The sequence below is a fragment of the Hipposideros armiger genome, unplaced genomic scaffold (genome assembly GCF_001890085.2).
Source record: "Hipposideros armiger isolate ML-2016 unplaced genomic scaffold, ASM189008v1 scaffold_4, whole genome shotgun sequence".
Lineage (NCBI taxonomy): Eukaryota > Metazoa > Chordata > Mammalia > Chiroptera > Hipposideridae > Hipposideros > Hipposideros armiger.
In genome coordinates, this window is record NW_017731354.1 from 127,743 (window position 1) to 142,537 (window position 14,795).

Here is a 14,795-nt window from a genome sequence, read left to right on the forward strand (position 1 = left end):
CTGCTCAGCTCGGGCTGGACTCGAACCGCTGTTGCTCAGAGCTCAAACTCTTGAGCGAGCTCTTAACCAACTGAGCCACTCGGCCGGCCCTTAAATAGTCCATATATTAATAAAAGTAAGTATTCGTGAATCTAACTGTACAGCAAGTTGCAGGCACTTGGGGCGTCTCTGGGTTTTGAGGAACAAGCTGCCCCTCGGTGAGGTTTCAGGCAGATGAAGGCTGTGCCCCGCTCTCTGCTACAAACTAACAAATGATTCATCATGGCTTCAATCCGCCCAGTTACCACAAGCAGGTTGGTGCCGTGACTCCCTCTTTACAGATGAGGAAACTGAGGCTCAGGCAGATTGAAAAATTTACCCAAGACCATACTGCTATGAAATGGCTGAGCTAGGATCCCCACACCAAACACTGCCAGACCCCAAAGTGTACCCACCAGCAAACAGCAAACACCTAAATGCCCAGGTGTAACTGAGTGGAGCGACTAACTTTGTTACCAACGTGGTCACACAGCTTTGTGCAAAGTGCCTTCTGCTTATTTAAAAAGTTATCTCGAGGAGGCAGAGAGACCAGACAGAAGCAGATGGCGGCAGCTACGAGTGAGGGCTTGGTGCCACACTGAGGTTGCGCTCGGACGAGGACACCTGGATCCCCTCCAGTCAGTGCTTTTCTCTCCCTGCAGGGAGCACATCCATGCCAAGATGTACTAGAAACGGGAAGACTGTCCCGTTTCTTTTGTATAAAATAACAAATGGGGAGAAAGAAGCAGCTAGGGTGTTTTTTTTTACATGACCCTGTGTCATAGCCATAAAAGATGAAAGGTGTTATTTGGAGGAGAGAAGTCTGTGGGGACGTTACAGGTTGGAGTTCCCCAGCAGCTTCAAGAGAAAGAGCTTGCACTTGCCCAGCAGGCGAGTGGTGGGAGGAAGCTACCTGGCCGCTTCAGCCCCCAGCTGCCTTGGGGTGGGGGGGAGGGTTAGGAGCACCTACCACCTGTGCTATCTGTGCTTGTGCCTTTCTGATCTTGTTCCTCACCTGCAGACCGAGCTGACACCTGCCCAACCTAACTCAATGACAAGTGAGGTAGCAAGTTCTGACACTTCCTAGGGCACGGTGCCCTGCAAGGATGTGGTGACAATGGGGATGGGACCAGAAGGGCCTTCTGGCCAGGCTCGGCCTGTGGGCATCCTGCGTGTGACGCTTTAGGCTTGGGGGCAGGGCAGGGAATGGCCAAGGAGGAGCCCATCACTCCCTTGTCCACCCCACCGAAGATGGAGACCCCAACATCTGGGGAGGCTGGCCACAGCACGGGCCACACTGGGCTCCCCCAGGGGTCTTAATACTGACAGAGAGTGAAGGACAAGGGCTGAGAACTTTCACGCCCAGGAGGCTTCTGCTTTTTATGTCTTGGGCCTGGAGTGGTTAGTGGCAGCCGTGCGGCCAGACAGCATGAGGGCGGCAGGACGCGGCCCCACTCAGTGCTGGTGGGAGATGGTGACTTGCAGCGTCTCTCGGAATTGTACCCACTTGCCTCCTCACTTAGCAGGTGGCATGGCACCTCCAGCCACTCGCTGTCACATCCTTCTCAACAGCAAAACACTGCCAACACCTAAATGCCCATTGAAGACACATGGAGATGTCCACACAAGGGACACTGGACAGCCACTGAGGACAAGGAGGTGTCCTTTGTAATGAGATGAGCTGAGCCCCCTAGTAAGGGAACAGCTAAGGGCAGACCCCCGAGTTTAGAGGTTATCTGCATGGAACTCATCCACGATACCTCCCGCCACTGTGACAAGGCTGGCAGGGGACCCTGTAACTGTGCCCATCACCCTCTCTGAATCTGAAGCATGTGATGTGCTGTGGAATCAAGACCCTAACTTGTGTGCATGTGTGTGTGAACGAGTGAAAGGCCAGCATCATCTCCTCACTCACCACTCAGAGGGCAGGAGCCATGGTCGGCGGTGAGAACCATTTGGAGTCAGACAACCTGTGTGACTTAGAGCCCCTCAGGGCCTGCTCCAAAGGCAGGGCTGTGACGCACCATACAGGTTAGTGTCAAGATTAAACAAAACACTCCTAGTGTCCGGCGCCTTGTAAGCAATCAGTAAATGCTTGTTCCATCATCAGGAAACACATTTTACAATTAGAATCACACAATGCCCTGGTGGGGGGGGGCAGATAACGCCCACTCGAAACCAAGGAAGTTGTGTGTTTGTTTAGCAAACGCAGAGAGCTCTCTGGGTCAAAGGCACCGGTGTTTGTGGTACGCCCGCTTGCTGCCTGCTTTGCCACAAAGTCACACATCACCCACAGGCTGTAGTTTCCTCCCCTGCAAGTGAGAATCTCGGACACCAGGACTGGAGTGATTCCAGTGGGGACCCAAGCCCCTAGGGAGGTGTGTGTTGGCCAGAGCTGCCCTCACCCCAAGCAATAAACGCTGTTAATCTCTGCACCTTCACAACGTCTGGTGCCTCCCCCCGCTGCAGTGTGTCCTGGGGACAACCCCAAGGACACCCCACCGCTGGTCCCTGCATCAGGCAGTGGCCCTAGAAGCGAGGCGTTACATTCCACCTGACATGTCCCTGCTACCCTCTGCTACCCCCCACGCCCGGGCTAGTGACCTCCCTGGAGCTTCCTGAGTGCTTCTCGGGGACCACCTCATTGAACCCTTGCTGTTGCCCACAATGCAGCCTAGAGAGGGTGAGGGACTTGCCTGAGGTCACCTGGCTGACAGTCAACCCTTAGCTAGCCTGGCTCTCCAGACCACAGTTTGTCCCCCTCTCTGACATTTTAGTCATCTGGCACTGGAGGTGTTCCAGCAAGAGCCAGGGGACCCCTTTTTAAAGTGTGGCCCAGGGAGTCCATGTACAGTAGGCCAGCGGACCCGTGGGGCCCTGGGACCAGCATCATTGGGAACTTGCCAGAAATGCATATTCTCAGGCCCACCCCAGACCTGGGCAGAATCAGACACTCTGGGTGGGGCCCAGCGATCTGTGTTTAACACGCCCACCAGTGGGCTCATGTGTGAGAACCGCCCCGTAAAGCGCTGGGTGAACCACAGTTCCAGAACCCATGTTCTGCGATGGCTGCTGATGGTGGACTCCAGGTGGGAGGGACAGTGTCCATTCTACCCTGTGATTTTCCCCTCTGTGGTCGGCAGAACACTGGCTCCCAACCTGTCCACGTTCCAATTGCAGGGCCTGTGGACACATGTTACACTGCAAGGGGACTCGAGGCTTAAGGCAAAGAGGTTATCTTGGAATTCTGACCTCCGACTGTAAGAGAATAAATTTGTGTTTTAAGTAGTAAGCTTTGTAATTTGTGACTGCAGCCAAAGGACACTCTTGTACCCTGCTTTTAAAGTCCTCCGCCATCTCTCACTCTCCAATCCCTGGGGAGAGGCTGCCAGGCAAATGCCCTTCCGAGGGCACAGATGTGGTGACCCTGAACGCCAGGGATGCCAGACAGAGCTGAAGAGAGCGAGGAGCACTTCCTCCAGGTGCCCTGGACTCAGCACAGGCTGATTTGCATAATTACCGGCACTCCGTGTCCAGGCAGCCCTCCAGCTTGACTGGAGCCTTACCTGGAGGCCAAGCTCCCTCTGAGGAGTCCAACAGGATCCGAGTGAAACCCAGTGTCGTCCTGTGGCTGATCCTCACTGGCATATTTGCTTAAATGGCCACATCGCTGGACCAGACCAACCAGTGCCAGCCACAGAGCTCCCTTTGTGAGGCCGCTCATATACCTCTGGGTGAAGACCTAGGGTTGGGAGGGTTGGGGCTGTATCCCCTATGAGCCAAATCTCAAGGTGCACAGGGACCCCAAGGACCCCTTTGCAAGTGTGGAGGCCTCTCCTAAGAGCACAGGGCAGGACTTGCCACGGCGGGCAGGCTGGTGGGCCAGCTGAGGCAGCCGCACAGCTGGCCAGGACTGCCTTCCTGTGAGGTAATCCTTGCTCAGAGGTGACACTAAATCGGGAATGCTATCTGCCAACACACCCAGCTCACAGTCACACCCAGGCGCCCTTCCCAGCACTTGCACCCTCCCCCACACAGCGGGGGCCAGGCACCCTCACCACCCTGCCTGCCCCTGCTCCAATTCCCAAAGGGGAGTGCTGGGCGCCCTAAGGATGGAGGACATTACATCACCAGGAAAGGTGATGGGGACCAGTGCCCACCTCATGAGGTCGGGGCGCATGAGCGTGAAGCTGCAGGTGCACGCAGGGCCAGGGCGTGGTGAGGAGAGCCGCCCTGCGCCAGGAGTGTCCCAAGGCTGCACAGACATCACCTAGACTCTGAGGCAGCTGCCAACGTCCCTTCCACTTCGCAGAGGATGAAGCTGAGGCACGCACGGTGTAAGGGACTTCTCAAAGCCGGGCAGGAGGTGGGACCAGGGCTGGAACCCCCACCTCCCCACCAGGTGACAGGTGGCTGCTTTTCTCTGGACCTCAGTTTTCTCAGCTGTAGAACGGGGATCATAGCAGTGCCTCTGTAGTCACGGCACATTTCCCGAGGGCACCCTGCAGGTGCTGGCTGCTGTCACTGTGGGTGGCAAAGCAAAGTGCCCACCTATCCCAGGGTGGCCCTGCTTTGTCTCTGCACCACGTCTGGACTGGGCAATCCTCACAGGGTGCAGCCAAAGCAGAGCCCCGAGGCCCGAGGGTCCTGTGCCACAGCGAGCGTGGGCAGTCAAGAGGCAAGAGACAAAAGCCACATGAGGGGAGCCTGGCACCAGAGGAAGTTCAGGGGGAGGTAGGCTCCCAGCAGGAGTCACTTCCTCAGCATGATGGGGACACCAACACTGGACAATGCCACTCAACGCTCACCGTATGTTCATCTGTGCGGACAGCCGTTTTAAAAAATAGAGGCAAGCTAAAGAGAGAGTCCCTGGTCACAGGAGGGGACTTACCAAGTCCCATTTCAGTGCCTCATTCCACAGGACATGTAGGGCTTCCTGGAACACCAGTGGTCCAGAGACATTCCTCAGTAGCCATGGGTCCCCCTCAGCTCCTGGGGAGGGGACACTGGGCCAGGAGACAGACCAGTGAGCATCTACAGGGGGACAGATGTCCTGTTCACACACATAGTGATGGCACAGAAACAGCAGCAATGGTGGCGGGGGCACCTGTGTGTGCGCGCACGTCTGTGTATGAGTGTGCGCGTAATTTCTGTGTGTGTACATGTGCCTGTGTGCATGTGTGTGCCTGTGTGCACACGTGTCTATGTACATGTGTGTGTACATGTTTATGCCTGTGTGCACACACACGGTTCCTGGGCCCAGGGTGGATGTGGGCTCCTTATGGATGTTCTCTCGCTAACCCTCACCCCTGCCCAAACACATGCCACCGTCACCTCAGTTATGGGGCCGGAATGGGGCACCGGTGACACACCAGAGCCTGCTCTGCAGCATGGCTGTTCCTCTAGCTGCTGGGTTGGAGGTAAGGAGAGAGAACGAGAGTTCTGGGTCCCACCAGAGCTCATGGCACAGGGATGTCACAGGTCCATACAGGACAGACTGAGAGTCGTTTCTGAGTGTGGAACTCAGGGCTGCACAGTGAGGAGACTGGGAAAGCCCCGTGTCCATGCAACAGGGGCTGCACCGGGGGCTTTAGGCTGGACCATGCGGTGCGGGAGCTTTGAGGTCAGCTGGCCTCAGAACTACAGACAGGAGGGGCCTGGAGGGGCAGCTGTGACCTGGTGACAGACAGGTCCTGGGAGGTGCTGGAGAGTGGGACCATGAGAAGTTTGAACATCAAAACTGACAAGAAAAAACAATCAGAAAAGTAGGGCGGTGTGTGAATCAGCATAAGCAGAATGGGCAAAGTGGGAGGTAAAGGGAAAAGAGACAAAGTGATGGGCACTCCTGCTGCAGCCTCTGCTGCCCGTGGGGGTTTGCTTGGTGGAGAGCCCAGCACCTGGAGAAAAGTGTTCCACCAGCAGATGTAAGTCTCCACCCCGCCTCCAGCCAAGTGCAGCTTTGGGGTGAAGAGCCCTGGGGGGCATCAGGTGGACAGATGCCCCTGAAAGCATCCCAGGGTCTCCCAATCACTGCTGAGCTGCATTTAATGAGCTTGGCCTCTGGCGATGCCTCAGCTCACCACTGCAGTGATGCCTGATGGGTTTCCTGCTCGGTTATAAAAAGGAGCCCTTTCCCCAGCAGCAAGAGGCTCAAGAACCACCTGGTAAAAAAAACTTCACATGTTAACATGTTTTCCCACTTACAAAATGGGGCTTCCAAGCAGTTACGACGAAGTCTTCAGACTAAAGATTACTCTTGCCAGCTTTCCGCACATAGTTGGAAGGACAAGTTCCCACATGCACACTGAGGTACCAGTATCACTCCCCCAAGAACGGTTTAGTTTTGTTGTTGGTTTCTTGAAAGTTCTTTTAAACATTTGCTTATACTGAGGGCTGATCCGGATGTTTTTCTGATTGCTGTTTACAGCAGGAAATAAACATGCCTCGTTCAGTGAATGCACTAGTCATCACTCAGGCCCCGGAGAACTCTGGGTCAGGCACCTTTGGCAGACATTTGGTCTAAAGTTCTAGCAGATTCACGAAAGGCCAACAAGGGCAGAAAAGAATATTCAGGTAATCCATTTTCCTTACTCTTGATAGAGGCAGCAAGTTGTAAACCTTGTCCACCTTTACGAGACATGTTTATGAACAGGAACCAAAGATCATATCGAATGGAAAATGAAATTGGTTTCCTTGATGTCACGGGCTGGTACCTCCCCATAAAAGTCAACATAGGGTGGCTACCGTGAGCTTTGAACCCAGCCTGGGTTTCTAGTTGAGCTGTGAGCATGGAGACAGCAGGAAGTGCTGCTGGGTCTGCAATGACCAGGAAGGAGAGGCTGAACCGTTCTTGGGGGCTGGAGAGAGGGAGAGCACCTGCCATGCCTGAGAACAGCCTTCTTGGTACATGTTAGAGAGTACCAATAAGAAACACAGTGTGACTCCCCCACAGTTAGGGGTTTGTCGGGTGCATCTCAGTTCTAACTAGCTGCTGTGATTGGTAGCAAACCACTTACCACTCTGTGCCTCAGTTTCCCCATCTTTAGAATCCGAGGGTCAGACCAGCCAGGCCCCTCCAGTCCTGTCCTGCTCTGAGGTGCCAGGAGCCAGACCCCAGGTTATATTATCTCCGGGGATGGGGAGGGGCACAGGGATGGTCTTTTAATAAGGAAAATACAGTTTCAGGAGAAAAGATCTTTGTGAATATGCAGAATCCAGGGCCGCACAGCGGAGACGAGGCCGTCGTGCACAGGGCTCTCAGCCCAACCTGTGAGGACAGACAGAGTCCTGCGTGCTGACTCCAAACCCTGCTACTTTCTGTGACTTCGGGCAAGCCTGAGCCTCAGCTTACCGAGTGTAAAATGGGAACACGACTGGATTACTAGCTCTTATATCTTCCTGTGAAATATATTGGTGCTTTTTGTACAAAATGCAGCAACTCGCAAGTGTCCCACAGCAGAGGTGTCAAGGTGGGTGGGAGCGGGGACAGGGATGAGAAGGAGAGATTTGGTGATGGTTCCTGGGCGGGGTCCACCAGACCCCTCCTTGTCCCCAGAGAAGCTGTCTCTTCTGTCCAGCTTTGCCCCGGTCCTACCCGGCCCTCCCTGCCGCCTGCCATGAGGATTTCTGCAAACCCACAGCTCTCAGGGCTGGAGAGAGTCCAGCTCTCGTCCAGCACACACAGCCGGCCTTTGTGCTTCCTTACAGGGTATCAGCTTTGGGGTAATATCATCATATGCTTCATACCAGCACTCTGGTTCTCCAGGGAAGAAAGAACTTTTTCTGGAAGAAGCTAAAAATCACCTAAACTCACCATCCTGAATAGACTTCAAATACCTTTCAAGGGCTTAATTGATGGTTTGAATTGATGGTTAAGGACAGAAAAACTAGCAAGTAGTCCCCCAAGTTGTACACATTCTCCTTGCTCTCCATTAAACCCAAGACATTGGTGGCAACTCAGCAGGGATTCCGAGAGGAGAGCCGTGTCCCCTCCTTCCACCCTCTTACTCAGGAAAGAGCCCAAGGTGGACTTCTGTCCTGCTCCTGCCTAAGGCACCAGTCCAGCCGTTCCCAGTGACCAAGGATTCCGCGCCACGAATCACTGGGTGGAAATGGCTAGTCTGAGGGTTGCAGACCCCCAGAGCAGGACCACCTGGCCCCAGGTGGGGAGAACTGGAGATAGGAGAAACAGAGTCCAGTCTCTCCACCCAAGGTCCTTAGCCATCAAGCCGAAGTTCCTCTGCACTGAGGTGAGCATGCCCAACTGCAGGCAGCCAACCCAAAGCGGCCGGCCCTGATGTTAAGAGACAGGTTCCAGGTTGGGGTGGGGGATCCAGGAAAGGGAGCGGGTATCCCAGATTGGAGGGAGAGGGCTTCCAGGTAGAGAGAGCGAAGGATGGGGAAGAGCAGGGGACTTCCAGGTCCAGCAGGGGGACAGAGGGAGAGGACAGGCGAGAGGCGGAGGTCTGAGCCCAGCAGAGAGCTGGGGGCAGGGCTCCCAATCCAGAACAGGGAGAGGGCCGGGAAGGGCCTTCCGGTCCCGCTCAGCGAGAACGTGGACGGGTCCCTCCGATCCAGCAAAGGGAGGGTGCGGAAGGGGGCGCCAGGTCCAACACAGAGAAGGTGCGGAAGGGCGGGGCTCGCATCCAGCAGGGGAGGGGGGGGTCGCGGCCCCTGCCCGAGCGCCCACGCCGGCCCAGCCGCTCGGGCTCTCCCAGCCCCGCGCGCCGCACGGGGCGCCCGGCCACACCCCCGCCGGCCTCACCTGCGGCGCCGNCGGCCCAGCCGCTCGGGCTCTCCCAGCCCCGCGCGCCGCACGGGGCGCCCGGCCACACCCCCGCCGGCCTCACCTGCGGCGCCGGGCTCCAGCCGCGCGCTGACCGAGCCGTCCCTGCGCAGGAGGATGTCCGCCGTGTCCCGGATGCGCCGCCGCTCGCCCGGCGCGCCCCGCAGCCCGCGGCAGCCCTGGAAGCACACGGCCCACGCCTGCTCCTCGTTGATGGGCTGCTCGTACGCCTTCAGCACCTCCTCCAGGGACAGCTCCCACGGCTCCGGCGGCCCCGCGCCCGCCGCCCGCGCCCCGGCCGCCGCGTCGCCCCTGGAGCTGCCGGCCCGGGCCATGGCCGCCCCATCATCGCCTCCCGCGCGCCGGGCCGGTTTCCATAACAGCCGCGCCAGGGCAGCCGACGCACCCGCCGAGCGCGGGGGGCGGATCCCGCGCCGCTGCTTTGTCATCCCCGGCGGCCCCGCCCCGCGCACGCGGCGCAGGTGAGGGCGGGCGAGGGCGGGGCCGGGCGTGGGGGTGGCGCAGAGCCCGGCCCGGGCGAGGTGGGCCGGGGGGCGCAGGGCCGCGGGGAGCGCAGGCCCGCGGGTGCAGGGCTGGGGCCGGAGGTGTGGCTGCTCCCCAGGGAGGCGCGCACCGGGACGCGGCTCTCCCCGCCCCCGCGCTCCCGGCAAACCCAGACGGCGGGCGCCCACGCCCGGCCCTCGCACTCGTATTTAGGCCGACATCCAGCCCCAAACAGTGCAGTGACTGCGGGGCGTCGGGCACGTTTGGCTCTGGAATGCAGGAGGGAGCCAGGAGGAGTGTGAGTCACCCCCCCACACACACACACACACACAGGCTTTACAATGGTGGAGGAGCACGTGATGTCCTCAGTGGCCTCTGTCGAGTGCCGGCTGGCAAGGTGACCTCAGGAGGTTACTATAGGGTGATGAGAGCGAGGGAGCCCCCACGGTACGAAGCAAACACTTAATAGATGACCCTTTCCAGCAGGAGATGTGTCTGCGTTAAATGCTCTAGTGTCTCCAGGATAAATAAACAGGTGCAGTTCAGCACTGGGAGAGTCGCATTCCCCTTTGAACACGTCTGTGCCTCCATTCCTGCCAGCTCCCTCCCTCCGTGGGAGGGGTGGCACCTGTGCACCCAGGTAGCTTTATTCTGGCTAATCCAAAGACCTCTTCAGCCAGAGTTGTACATGGTCAAAATAACAGAGCCAAATGCAATTGGAGAATAAACAGCACTAAGGCAATGGGCCCCCGAGCCTGGATCCCCTGGGGAGCCTGGGGAGATCACGAAATGCAGGTTCCTGGAGATTTCTCCCCAGCTGGAGATTCTGTGCCTGGTCTGAGGTAGAACTTGGGATTCTATAGAGTTCTGTAGCGATTCTGAACAGCTCAGTGTAGGAGCCACAGCAGTGGAGCAATTTCATCTCCTTTGAAGGAGACAGGGTCGGGGGAAGGCTGTCATTTGGGGCCCTAGTGTCAAATAATCCCATCTGGATTTTTTTTTTTAAGATTTTATTGGGGAATTGGGGGAGGGGAACAGTGTTGGGGAATGGGGAAGGGGACCAGACAAGTTGCTGTCCTTTTGTTCTTCAGTCTGATTGTGGAGGACGTCACTTCACTGGCCCATGTTGGTGTTATCATTGCGCTCTTCCAGGGTGAGGCAGATCGGTCGCTGGCCAGGGGACTGCCGCTCACAGCAGCTTACGGCAGCTCACAAAAGCACATGCCAGCTGCCAGCCAGCTCCACTGCAGCCTACGCCGTCGCCTCAGCATCCCAGCTCCAGGTCGAGCTGTTGTTCACTGTCTTAGCTGTGGAGGGCACAGCGTTACTAGCCCACATGTGGGATTCGAACCAGGGCCCTGCTGCTCAGAGTTGGCGTCCCAAGCCAACTCTTAACCAACGTGCCACTCGGCCGGCCCCCATCTGGATTTTTAATCTTCAAACAAGTTTGATGAAGACAGATTGTGCTGAAAGTTTCTATATTCAGCAGCGGACAACTTTCAACTCTCCAAGTGAATGCACTTTGTAGAAGAAAATTGGAGATGGGGGCAGGTGGGAGATATGCTATCTCCTGAATGAACGGTGCAAAAAACCTGGGGCTCAGGTGAATCTTCCTGCCTAGCCTTTGCGCGCGCACGACCACCTGTAAAGGACAGTGAGAAACTCCCAGGTCTGCCCAAGAGCAACGCAGTTAAGAACTCTTTAGCCATCGCCCCCTTCAGTGGTTAAGGCAAGTCCCTCCTGACTCACATGACACAGTGCCAGATGTGTTTGACCTGGGGAACTTCACACACACACACACACACACACACACACACACACGCAGCCACACGCTGAGCTTGCTCCTGACAGGCCTATGGAGGGGCAATTTCTTTTCTCAGACAACACGGGATAGACTTCCATTTGCAACACCTGTCGTTGGGAGGGTGTTGCTCCCACAGCAGCCGGCCACCCTCCCCCTCCTGGGTGTTGGCAGCGAGTGTACAGAGTAGAAGGTGTAATCACCCTTTCTGAAAGCTCGTTGGGTTACAGCAAGAAGTGCCTTCCCTGTTCCTCAAAGGGCTTCAACTTTCCCTACCTGAGCACATGGTTTCAGGATCTCATTTGATGATCAGGGGCCTTGGTAAGGACCTAGTGACAACTCACATCCGGCTGACCCAGTGGCCCTTGAGGTCACCTGCATAAGGGTACCACACCCTTTGTGATAGGGCATTGATCATTGTTTTAGGGATCCCTGTGCACTTTCCAAGACACCAGCCAGCAAGATTTAGAATATCGGGGCTTTACTCAAAGTTTTAAAAAATTAGGTTTTACATACTTATCTCTTGGCATCCTCTATTGCATTGCCCTGGTGTGGACAAGATTACAGCTCTCTGACCCTGGGTGTTGTACCCTTACACAGGTTTATCCCCAGGGCCATGACCAAAATGAGGAAGCAGAAGCACCCATCAGCTCTATGGATGCTCCTAGAAACCATATCTTCTTTTTCTTCTCAGGTCATTTACCCCCAAAACTCCCCCAAAGGAATGACATGACACCTAGAAATGGACCTAAGGTGGGAAGTAAGCCCAACATGGCCCAAGGCTGGTGGTGGTAGGGAGAGGGCTTCAGCCTTGTACAGTGGGAACCCTAGAGTGGCTTTCCAGCCAGTAATCAGAAAGGAAGCAGGAGTGTAGTGCTAAGCTCCACCCAGCAGGCACAAGTCCAAGTCGAGACAATCATGTCCTTCCTGTGGTTGGGTCCCAAACATGGCCTGTACTTCTGTTTAAAAAGTGTAGTCAAGGGCCGGCCGAGTGGCATGTTGGGTAGGAGTTGGCTTGGGACACCAGCTCTGAGCAGCAGGGCCCCGGTTCGGATCCCACATGAGGCCCAGTGATGCTGCGCCCTCTACAGCTAAGATGGTGAACAACAGCTTGACCTGGAGCTGGGCTGCTGAGAGTCGCTGGCAATGGCGTAGGCTGCAGTGGGGCTTGTCGGCAGCTGGCATGTGCTTTTGTGAGCTGCCTGAGCGGCCGTCCAAAGGCCGGTGATCGACTGTCTCACCTGGGAAGAGTGCAATAATACCAACGTGGGCCAGTGAAGTGAAGTCCTCCACAACTAGACTGAAGTACACAAAAGACTTGTGTGTTCCCCTTCCCCGATTCCCCAATGCTGTTCCCCTCCCCCAATTCCCCAATAAAATCTTTAAAAAAAAAGTGTAGTCAATACTTTGAATCAGGCTGAGGGCTCTACCACAAGGCATTCATGTGGGTAAAATGATAGTTGTCTGGGCTGCACACCAAGGGAAGAACACATACTCACTTCTTATACATGAGTGCTGCCTATGGTGCCTGGTGGGGATGGGAAATGGGGTTTATCCCCTTTGAGAATGGCACTAAGGCTAAAATATTTAGCTATTTGTCCACAGATGGGCAACACAGAACATCAGAATCAGAGAAATGTTAGTTCTTCCATAACTTGAACTTGCCACTTGGATTTTAGAAATAAACAGTGTATTTCCGGCAGTTAAAAAAGGCATGGTAGAATCGATCGAGGTCAATCATTAACTTGGAAAGCTCCAAGGCAAGGTCATTTCCACAGTTGTGGGAGCACCTGTGGCTGACTCCTAAAAACGTGTTCTTTATACTTCATTTCCAATAGATGAGGAAGTCCCAGGGGTGGGATGTGATCTGTCACTGTGGGCCGTGCCTGGAACAGGACAGAGACGTTTAGTGCACCAGTGCTTGGACTTGCAGAATTGCTCTATCCAGTTCTCATGTTAGCAAAGACACTCCCAGCGTTCATCTTATGGCGTGTGCTGTTCATTCACACACGTTTGCTGAGCTCTGGGCATCGATGTCTTCAATGAAAGCCCAACCAGGTCCCCCTTCAGGGAAACAGCCCAAGGAAGCACCTTCTCTTCAGGTGGCTGAGGGCTACAGGTGCTGGATGTGTACAGAACCCACTGGTTGGTTGGTCGTCCCATGCCCTGTGTTTGGTGCTTCGTGGGAGCTGTGCTCTTGTCCATGCGCTGGGGGTGGGTGGCTCATGCCTGCAGTTGGCCATGTATTAAAAAACTCTAGAAACTATACTTCTGAGCATCTTTGGCGACACAGAAGCTAGCAGATCCTAATTTTAGGCTCCCGGAGGCCAAAAGAAAACTTGGGGCTAGATCCCCAGGTGCGCTGTGGGCTACAGTTGCGTGATTGCAGGAGAGGAGACCATGGCTCCAGGGTCCAGCATGGCAGAGCGAGAACTCTGCGTGTATAGACAGCAGTCAGTGAGCCAGGCATGTGTGCAGTTGGGTTTAAGATCCATGACAATTTGAGGTCAAAGGCCAGCCGACTCCCCGACACAGGCAGAGGCTTCGGCTGTGGTGAGTGGAGTGCAGAGGCTCGCTCTCCTCTTACCAACTCCACTTCAGAGAGAAAAACAGGTCGGCTTCCCCCAAGGGACCCATGCACACCGAGCGCAGTGAGCTGCCAGGCCCCTGCTGCCACGACTCAAGAGGCCCCTGAATGCCCTCTTTGTCCTGCTCCTCACAGCCAGGCAGGGCTCAGGGGTCCGGGAGGAAAAGCTGAAACTCGAGAGGGCCTGGTTTTGTGCTTTCAGTTTATTTTGGGATAATGGTAAAGGCCATGAATCCCAAGGGGAGCCAGGTAGAGCCAGACTGCGCTCTGTCTCTGAACAGGAGCCCAGAGCGGCTCCCAGGCGAGGGCCCTGCACTGGGCGTTGCTGCTGTGTTTTGAGGCTGGTGGTTGGTGGGCAAGATGAGGACAGAGGAGACCCAGACCACAGGGTGGGACAGCGAGGTCCCGAGTGTAGCCAGGAGGAGGAGTGGGCTGTGCTGTGAGGGCAGGACAAGATGGGGGGTGCTTATGGGGGGTGCTCACCCTGGAGTTCTGAACGGGAAATTCTGCAGGACATGGTCTGCTTCCCGCTGAAGACATTGGAGGCCACTTACAAAGCTTGAGCTCATTTACTCATGTGTTTTGAACAGGTAATGCAGAGTGGCTAAAGGTCAGGTGAGTGCTTTCCAAGTGCTACTCGCACCTGCTGCTGTAGAGCCGTCTCCATGTGCCAGGTCTCCCTCACAGCCTGAGTGAGGCACGCTTCCGTCACAGCGACACCTGTGTAGGATTACAGACATAACTACACATGTCGGCTCATCTGACATGCTGATGTTGAAAAGTATAAACTAAGAAGCCTTCCATCACACAGTCAGGCGCCAGTCACTGTCACTGCTCTTCTGTGTATCGTCCTGGAAATGGCACCTACCTACTATAAGCTCACGTCCCTTTTTTACACAGAGGGCAGCACGTCGTGCACCCTGGCCTGTGCTCTGCTGGGGAACGATTGGTCAGCGTGTAAAGAGCTTCCGTGTTCTTCTCTACAGCTGCATGCCCCTGCTGGTGGGCACGTGCGTTGGCTCAGCCCGGAGTGAATAAGCTTACACACAGTGCAAGCCCCAAGGGCTGGGTCTTACTGGCCTCATGGCTGCTGTCCCAAG

General features: G+C 55.9%; 1 protein-coding gene across 1 annotated transcript in view; it reads right to left on the reverse strand.

The window, feature by feature from the left end:
* Positions 1–9,234, reverse strand: part of SPIRE2 (spire type actin nucleation factor 2) — a 43,997-nt gene extending 34,763 nt beyond the window's left edge. Inside the window, exon 1 of the mRNA XM_019642449.1 lies at positions 8,868–9,234. Coding sequence (XP_019497994.1) covers positions 8,868–9,138 — 271 coding nt within the window. The 5' untranslated portion in view covers positions 9,139–9,234. The remainder of the gene's footprint in view (positions 1–8,867) is intronic.
* Between the last annotated feature and the right edge of the window lie 5,561 nt (positions 9,235–14,795).